The sequence below is a fragment of the Echeneis naucrates genome, chromosome 1 (genome assembly GCF_900963305.1).
Source record: "Echeneis naucrates chromosome 1, fEcheNa1.1, whole genome shotgun sequence".
NCBI classification, from domain to species: domain Eukaryota; kingdom Metazoa; phylum Chordata; class Actinopteri; order Carangiformes; family Echeneidae; genus Echeneis; species Echeneis naucrates.
In genome coordinates, this window is record NC_042511.1 from 14,736,338 (window position 1) to 14,745,832 (window position 9,495).

The 9,495-nt window shown below is 42.0% G+C and overlaps 1 protein-coding gene across 1 annotated transcript; it reads left to right on the plus strand.

The window, feature by feature from the left end:
* Positions 1-812: 812 nt before the first annotated feature.
* Positions 813-8,937, plus strand: smc2 (structural maintenance of chromosomes 2). The gene is made up of 25 exons (XM_029505122.1): positions 813-980; positions 1,180-1,329; positions 1,434-1,556; positions 1,642-1,680; positions 1,782-1,892; positions 2,017-2,061; positions 2,146-2,379; positions 2,560-2,709; positions 2,816-3,049; positions 3,606-3,765; positions 3,875-3,992; positions 4,408-4,546; positions 4,635-4,754; positions 4,882-5,086; positions 5,301-5,436; positions 5,685-5,809; positions 6,006-6,199; positions 6,326-6,469; positions 6,581-6,655; positions 6,914-7,033; positions 7,176-7,376; positions 7,457-7,573; positions 7,795-7,955; positions 8,084-8,231; positions 8,334-8,937. Exons 1-25 carry the CDS (start codon positions 813-815, stop codon positions 8,520-8,522), a joined length of 3,606 nt encoding a protein of 1,201 aa, XP_029360982.1. The 3' UTR covers positions 8,523-8,937.
* Positions 8,938-9,495: the final 558 nt, after the last annotated feature.

Below are 9,495 nucleotides of genomic sequence, written 5' to 3' on the forward strand. Positions count from 1 at the left end.
AAACCTTTAAACTTAAGAAATTGGAACCATTGAAAGAATAATAGAGTGTTTTGACATATAATTTGCTGTCAAATTGTTTCAGCTCAACATGTCTGTTTGTAGGTTTATATATGCTGTTAGGTAGCTTATCATCATTTTACAAACAGTTAAATGATTATAATTATATATAGTGGCGTAAATACTTAGGTCCTTTAATAAACTCATAAAATGGAAACACCACAGATTCGTACTAAACCTGAATAAACCTATCATTTCCTTACTTTTAACCAAAGCCAACGAAAGCTGTATTTATAAATGGCTGTGACCCAAATACATCATAATATGTGGTTTACTTTTCCCCAGAGAACAGAGAGGAAAACTATTCTAACGCACATAATTATATTTAGTTACATTTGTGGTTCAGCATTTTATCTACAGGAGGCGCCACAATACCGACAGTCAAGGGGGCCTTAGTATGCTTCAAATTTGCCTGATGAAAAAAAAATAAACATACGTGCACCACGATCTTAAATACAGTTACTATTAGTTTCGCTATAGCTTCCAAAACGTATTTATGAGTTCATGTATCACTTAAAGGCCAACCTTTCATTACTATGTATTCAATTTATTTTTTTTGTGTCCGGCGCGGCGAGGGCAGACTAACAGCCCTGGACCTGCCGCCAAAATTCAAGTTAGAGGAGAGTCGGGCTGTCGGTTGTAAACATTGGTTATAAGCTCAGGGTGTCGTCCGTTTATCGGTTGGTTTTGTTATCTGCACACCGCTAATTTTACATCCAGAAAAAGCGGAGCGAGAAGGAGAAACGAGATTAAAGATGCGCATCAAGTCTATAATTATTGAAGGGTTCAAATCGTACGCCCAGAGGACGGAAATAAACGGCTTTGACCCGCTCTTCAACGCCATCACAGGACTGAACGGCAGCGGCAAGTCCAATATTTTGGACTCGATATGTTTCCTCCTGGGTATCTCCAACCTCTCACATGTAGGTGCTTTTTTTCTGGGATTGAGCTGAAAGTCTCCAGGTTGTAACTGACGTAAGATTTGTGGGTGATTTGGTAAAAGTTGATCGGCTAACTCGTCGTAAACTAGCTAGCAAGGCAACGTAACCTAAGTTTGTATTTGCGAGGGTCGACATGTGCTCTTTTCACGTGTGTGCGCCTTCTCATCCTTTCACTTGAAAGGTGCGAGCCTCCAACCTCCAGGACCTGGTGTACAAAAACGGACAGGGTGGCATCACGAAGGCCACGGTGTCCATTACCTTTGACAACTCCAACAAAAGCCAGAGTCCCCTGGGCTTTGAAACCCACGATGAGATCACCGTCACCAGACAGGTTGGCAAAGAAAGAAACGCGCTGTCATTTTCTGGGAGCTCTGTCTTGACTCGACTTTCACAAAGTCAAGACGGTATTAAACGGCACAACATCTTATCCTCAAGGTGGTGATTGGTGGCAGAAACAAGTATCTCATCAATGGAGTCAATGCCAACAACACCAGGGTGCACGACTTGTTCTGCTCAGTTGGCCTCAATGTCAACAATCCACATTTTCTCATCATGCAGGTCAGTATTATGTCATCATCAAGTTGCATAGGTATGAATTAAGCCATGCATTTCTTTTTATAATGTGTTGTTTCTGATATTTTAGGGGAGGATCACCAAAGTTCTCAATATGAAGCCACCAGAGGTAAAATGTACAAACTTTGCCCACTATCTCAACATTTTCATCCAGATTTTCCTGCCTTTCTACAAGTCTTCCATTCCAACTATGCTCTCTCTTTTATTCAGATCCTTGCCATGATTGAGGAGGCAGCAGGCACAAGGATGTATGAATGTAAAAAGATTAGTGCTCAGAAAACAATTGAGAAAAAAGAAGCCAAGCTGAAGGAAATTCAAACTGTACGTGAGACATCCAAACTCATTATTGACTTATATCTGTTGAGTCTTCAATATGAAACTATCATGATTATAAATGCATTTAATCTTGGAATATTTAATCATGTCTCCCTGTTTATGCTCTCAGATTTTGGATGAAGAAATTACTCCAACCATGCAGAAACTGCAAGAGGTAGGTCGGCTACCTTGCATCACATTGTGTTATTTTTTTGGGGGGGTTGATAATTCACCTTTGTAAACTTTTCTCTTTCTACAGGAACGATCATCATACCTGGAGTACCAGAAGCTCATGCGTGAGATCCAGCACTTGTCGCGGCTGTATGTGGCGTGGCTATTTGTGTGTGCAGAGGAGACTAAAGTGAAGTCAGCAGAGAACCTGAAAGTGATGCAGGATAACATTGCAAAGATGCAAGCCACCATGGCAGAGAATGAGAGCAAAATCCAAGAACTTTCAGCCCAGATTCAGGAGCTTCAGAAGAAAAAGGACCAGGTACACTCATTGGGAGAATGTTGAAACAATCTTTTTGCCTTTTGTCCCTTGATGATTGTCTCACTTTGGAAGAAATTTACAGAAATATTTTTATAATTATTATTATTATTAAACCACAACAAGGGAAGGTAGTGTTGAGTTGTACTGCTTTGTTACTGATGCTTATCCACTTAACTGTAGGAGGTAAATGGGGTTTTAAAATCCCTGGAGGAAGCTCTTGCTGATGTGCAACGTGTAGATGCCAAAGCTCAGAGTGCACTTGACCTCAAAAAACAGAATCTCAAGGATGAAATCAAGAAGAAGAAGGAGCTTAAAATAAGTATGGACGAGGTAAGAGGACCATGCTACCAATGAGTAATCCCTCCAAGAACTGGAACGCAGTTTGCGGATTTATTCATCAAAACTCACGCAATCGCATCAAATTTTCCATCCTCAGGAGAAGAAAATGCTTACAGTGAAAGAGAAGGAGGTTTCCAAGTTGATGGAGCAGCTACAGATTCTACAGGAAGAAGGACAGAAGGACAGTGCTGCTCTTGAAGCAGCTGAGCAACATTTCAAAGCTGTGTCTGCTGGTCTCTCCACCAATGAGGATGGAGAAGAAGCCACATTGGCTGGACAGATGATGACTTGCAAGAATGACATGAGCAAAGCAGATACCGAGGCCAAGCAGGTAAGGGGGAAAAAAATTAAATATCAGTCAGGGATGTGATGTTTGATATTACATCAAAATAACGTTACATAAAAAGTTGTCAGTACAAACATTTTTACATTGTAGTTTGAATATGAATTGTAGGCATGCTGCTAAAATGTTTGTTTTGACACATTATCCCTTTTGTAATTGCTTTCGAGTATGTTATGCTATATTTCCTTGGATAGGAGCTAAAGGTAGTGAAGGCATACAAATGCTTTAGAGCCCTCCAAGACAACTGATTGTATAGCATTTGTTATGTTTCAAATCTTTTCAGTCATTGTTTATGGCTTATGTGTGTTCACTGAATTGCATTTTTGGAAATTATATTACCACCACCATGGTGCAGCGTGCACCACACAGAAGCGTTGATGTAGGTACTTAAGTTAGACTTTAGGTTGTTGTACAAAATTTAGCTTTCATTGTTTTCATCGCTCTTTTTTGGAGTGATGTGAAGTGCCAGTTGCATCACTGCAATTTCCCTCTGGGAGAAATTTCGACAGTGTATATGTTTAACCCTAACCCTCTTTACGTCCAGGCCCAGATGACACTGGAACATGCCCAGACAGAGCTGAAGACCAAGCAAGCAGAGGTGAAAAAGATGGACAGTGGCTACAAGAAGGACCAGGATAACTTGCAAGCTGTCAGGCAGGGCAGGGAGAAACTAGAGGCTGAGCTAGCTAAACTCAATTATGAAGGTAGCGTTTGTGTGTGTTTCCATCCGAGCAGAGCCTCTTGTGCTTGTTGCATGTCTCCCTCTGCCAAACATCCTGTAATATCAACAGGGACATGTATCTGTGTTTGCAGATGGGAGGGAAGAAAGCCTGCTGGACAAAAGAAGGCAGCTGTCCAGAGAAGTTACTAAACTTAAAGAGACTTATGAGCGACTTGTGTCCCGCTTCCCCAACTTACGCTTCGACTACAAGTAAGAACTTGATGATTTTACTCACCTTTACAGTATATTTGCTCATGGCAAAAAAAACCAAAACAGTCAAATCACCTTTTTTTTTTTTTAAATGTGATATCGCTGCAAACTCGCGCATGTGTTTTTCACATGTATTGCCTAATTAGACCTGAAAACTTTGTTTTCTTGTGACTACTAGCTGTGTGTCTCTGTGAGACACTCATTGTTTTTGCCTAACGGGACAGTTTAATGATGAATTATGAGTTCTTTGATTATCAAAGCTAAATTACATATTTAGTCAGATCAGAGATTGGATAATTTATATGTAGCCACAGGTCTGTTTGTTTTATTGTTTGTCAGGTTAGCATTTGTTCAATCCAATGAGAATAAAGTTCACATTGCCCACAAGTTTTTCATGTGTTTTTGTTACTTTTAGGGACCCAGAGCGTGGATGGGACCATGGCAAAGTGAAGGGGCTGCTAGCAAATCTGATTACAGTCAATGACGTCTCTTATGCAACGGCACTAGAGGTGGTGGCAGGAGGACGACTCTATAATATTGTCGTTGACACGGAGGTTGGTGTGTTTGGGAATTGGACACGTCATTATGTTAATATTCCATGTAGTTAATTGTTTTTCTAGCATGGTTGTTTTGTTTTTGCAGGTGACTGGTAAAAAGCTGCTGGAGAAGGGAGAGCTGCAGCGGAGATACACCATCATTCCCCTAAACAAGATCTCTGCCAGGACACTCAATGACAAAGTGATCACCGCTGCCAAGAGTCTGGTGAGATATCTCAATACAGCCTGATTTGGAAATTACATTCCATTTACTGCTGAAACGGGAAATGGTGTCTTTGCTTGGACTCCATCTTTTCTCACTCGCTGTTGTTTCTTCTGTCCTGTTCCCACAGGTTGGAGATGATAATGTACACACTGCTCTGTCCCTAGTGGGTTATGAATCCGATCTACGCAAGGCCATGGAGTACGTCTTTGGCTCCACACTGGTGTGTGACACATTGGACAATGCTAAAAAAGTGGCATTTGACAAACAGGTGATGACCAAAACTGTCACTCTTGGAGGGGACATCTTTGACCCACAGGGAACTCTGAGCGGAGGTGAGAATGAAAAGGAAGCTTGTAGTCAAGTATATGTCAGTGAGCCATGAGTATATGAGACTGAGTAAACAAAAAACACTATTTAAAAAAAAAAAAAGCACTTTTATTTTGGTCATTTAGCGAAATTAAATCACTTCCCACACACTCAGGTATTCTTTTAATATGTGTATCTCCTTAATTTTTTTACAGTCTTCTCGTGTCTTTGTTTCCCCAGGAGCTCGGTCCCAGTCAGCATCGGTTCTGTCCCGTTTGCAGGAGCTGAAGGAGGTTCAGGACAACTTGAAGCAAAATGAGGCTCAGCTTCAAGATATTGAGCAACAACTGGTCAGCCTTAAGGGAACGGCTGAAAAGTATGAAGACACAAAATAGCAACAAATGTTTAAGTACACTAACGCAGCAGCTGATAGCAGTAAATAAATAATTCAAAGAGTCATTTACAAACAATGTATAAAGTACATTGCATACCTACCATAGAGGACCAACATGTGAATATCTGTGACAAAGACAAAGACTCCACCTCCAACATCGAGATTAATTTAATTTTACGTTTTTTGTAAACCCTACATTTCCTTCTTCTTTTCCCAATTATTGCCTTCAGATACCGTCAGCTAAAGCAGCAGCATGAGCTGAAGCTGGAGGAGGAGCAGATTCTGCAGGCCAAAGTGCAACAAAGCTCTTTTCACCAGCAGCAAGAGGAGCTGGAGAGGCTGCGCAAGGCCATTGGTCAGAATATGACCACACTATCACAAACACATGATCACATCTAAACTGTTTGCACAGACTTTGTGCTAACAAACATCTCATAAGTGGCTCCATCTCGGCCACAAAACTAAACTGCAGTTGGAAAAGACTGATGCAAGAGACCCATATTACTCATTTTTATTTTTAGCTAACTCATTTGTGGTGTTTGCTTAACCAGGGGAGAGTGAGGAGAGACTGCGTGTCACCAAGGAAGTGAAGAAACGGGCTGAAGAGAAGTACAAGGTGTTGGAGAACAAGATGAAGAATGCCGAGGCAGAGAGGGAGAAAGAGCTGAAGGCTGCCCAGCAGAAACTCAATGCAGCCAAGAGCAAAGCTGATGCCTTCAATAAGAAGCTGAAGCAAAAGCAACAGGTTCACTGAGCAGACACACAGTTGAACACAGCGATCATTTGCATAGAGCTGTTTGACGTTTGTGTCACACAGCATTTGATTGCTGACAAATTGAGCCAATGCTTTTTTTTTATTTGCTACATGCAGGAGTCAGATGCTGTGGCCCTGGAGCTGGAGGAGCTTCGGAGGGAGCAGGCTGGCTATGAGCAGCAGATTCAGGCTGTGGATGAAGCTATGAAAGCCATTCAAGAACAGATAGACAACATGGCTTGCAATGTATCCCAGAGCAAGGTATTTGTCAGAATGTTTGCACTTCGGATGTTTCCAGTTTTCTTCAAAGATACCAGCACATTTTGCTTTTTCTCCCTTTCACCATTTCCCCTTTTCCCTCTTGGGATGCAGGAGGCTGTCCGTAATGCTCAGGAAGAGCTGGCCAAACAGAAGGAGGTCATCATGAAACAGGACAAAGAACTCAAGGTGGATACAATTTATTTATTTATTTTTTTCCCTTTTTTGCTTTGGGTTTTAGCCCTTTCCTTGGAAAGAGGCATACTACGAGGTCTCGTGCAGGAATTACAAAAATTATGCAATATATAATGGGCCAAAATGCAACTCTGCTGTATGTTTCTTTGAGGTAGAAACTATCCCTCTCTGACCAAGATTAAGTTCAACAAAATGTTAAGTGTCTTGAATATTTATTTACTATTCTTATTTTTGTCTCTTTGAATGATCCAGGGGAAAAACACTGTAGCTAATAAGATAAGAGAGCAGAACAACGAAGTCCAGCTGAAGATAAAGGAGCTGGAGCACAACATTAATAAGCACCGCAAAGACAGCCAGGATGCTGCCGACAAGGTTAGCACGAACATTTCGACCACTCCGCCCTCTACAGCAGTGTCTGCTTTCATAATGCATTAGGTTTTTGTGTTTCGTCGTATTTACTGTGATATGGCACTTAAAAATCTCAGCTCCCTCTTACCTTCATTTCCTCGCGCAGGTTTCTCGGATGCTGGAAGAACACGACTGGATTCACTCAGAGCGCCAGTACTTTGGGCAGCCAAACACCTCGTTTGACTTCAAAAGCAACAACCCCCGCGAGGCAGGTCAACGTCTGAAGAAACTGGAGGAGACCACCAACAAGCTGGAGAGAAATGTCAACAAGAGGGCCATGAACATGCTGAACGAGGCAGAGGAGAGGGTGAGGATGCAAAAATGCCAACCACAGCCTTGGCTTGACAGTTCCACCAATTCCTCCAACACATTGATCTTGTCTTGCAGTACAACGACCTGATGAAGAAGAAAAGGATTGTGGAGAATGACAAAGCAAAAATCTTGCAGACCATTGCGGAGCTGGACCAGAAGAAGAACGAGGCTCTTAATTTGGCATGGCAGAAGGTGTGCTGTCTCTTCCATTCCAATTTCTTGATTCTACTTGCATTTCTTCCTTTACTTCGTTTAGCGCAGAGTCAGTAACAAACATTATGATTTGATATGAGTTTTCTCCATCTGTTACTTTTGAACTTCTCTCAAAAAAGTAATTAAAACTGACAAACAGAACTATCAGCCCTCCCAGCAACTAAAAAGGAGTTTAGTTGCCATGTTCTCTTTGTCTGTAGGTGAATAAAGACTTTGGCTCCATTTTCTCCACTCTGCTGCCAGGAGCCACTGCTAAGCTGGCTCCTCCTCAGGGCTGCGGGGTCTTGGAGGGCCTTGAGTTTAAGGTAGCTTTGGGCAACATCTGGAAGGAAAACCTAACTGAGCTCAGTGGTGGCCAAAGGTCAGCAAAAACCACATCCTTGGTCACAGAGCGTGACTCGTTAAGTGTGATAGTTCGTCATGTTCCAGGCGTCATAGTGAGCTCAGCCACGTTTTTCCCCACCATCCTGCTTGTGTGCTTGTTTTCAGATCACTGGTGGCCTTGTCTCTCATCCTGGCCATGCTGCTTTTCAAACCTGCTCCCATCTACATCTTGGATGAGGTGGATGCTGCGCTGGATCTTTCACACACCCAGAACATTGGACAGATGCTGCGCACTCATTTTAGACACTCCCAGGTCAGTGTAAACACACACGGACATGAGTTTGTTTGCTACAGTTTTTATAGATCTTCAGTCAGCTTTCCTATTTATTCACCATCATGCCTCCTTTCATTCCAGTTCGTGGTGGTGTCCCTAAAGGATGGTATGTTTACCAACGCCAACGTCCTGTTCAAGACGAAGTTTGTTGACGGCATGTCCACAGTAACACGATCTGCACTCAGCCAGAGCGATGCCAACCTTCCCCAGAAAGGCCACGACAAGGCTCGCCAAAAAGACAAGAGGAACAAGCAGCTCGTCAGCTCGTAGCTAAACATTAAAGCTCACTCAGCAAATATGTTTTCAAGAAGCCATATCACGTGACATCACAGCATATGTGGCATCTGTGCATAGTCGATGAATTGTGTATACTCCCATTTCCTCTGCGTAGCGTTCCTCACATTTATAAGAGCTCTCATTTTTTAAGTCACTTTATAGTCTTGTGAAGACCTTGATGCAGAATTTCTGTCCTTTGCTCTTTTTCAAATCACCTCTTCTCTCGTTTCAGTGGTTTGGAATCTGGACCGTTTCACACTTTAGTGTGTCTTTTAAAGTTTTTAACTGTCCGTTTCTTTGTCTGTTCTTGGTTATCCTGCCTATCCTCTGGCTTTTCGTGCTCTTCTGTTACAAATAAGTGTTATATGCTAGGTAACATGTCTATATGAGGAAATAAAGCAAATCTGATGTTTGATAACATTTTTGACTTTTCACTTGGTTTATTTTCGCTGCTATATGTTCGTAAACTGGAGACCGTTTGTGGCCATTGAGGAACTTGGAAGAGTTTGAAGACTTTGCTGCTCTCTCCTGGCAGCATGAGGGACACAGAACACACCAGGACCCTGCAGGCAAATCAGGGTAAACGTGGCTGATGAAGTCATTTTGTCCTCTGCATACAAATAAACATTGAAAACAATGGAAGGGTGCCAAGGACTGCAGGACAGCTCAGTTCTGAGGCAGCTGGTATTCACATGTGAATAAAATCTTTGAATACTTGTTTATTTGGTCAGTTGCAAAATCATGCAGTTATACTGTCAGACAAGGGCTGAAATAAGTATGCCAAAGATTATTTTAGATAAAGGTAAATTAATAGTGATACACACATGCTGCCCAGTGCGTTTTAACTACGTCAAATTCATAGATTGCACAGTGATGAACAGTGCCTGTCCTTTCCCATCACCTCTGAGAATTTTGGCCTTCATGTAGGATCTTAACAGGTGCGTGCTGATTTACTGACATCTGATGT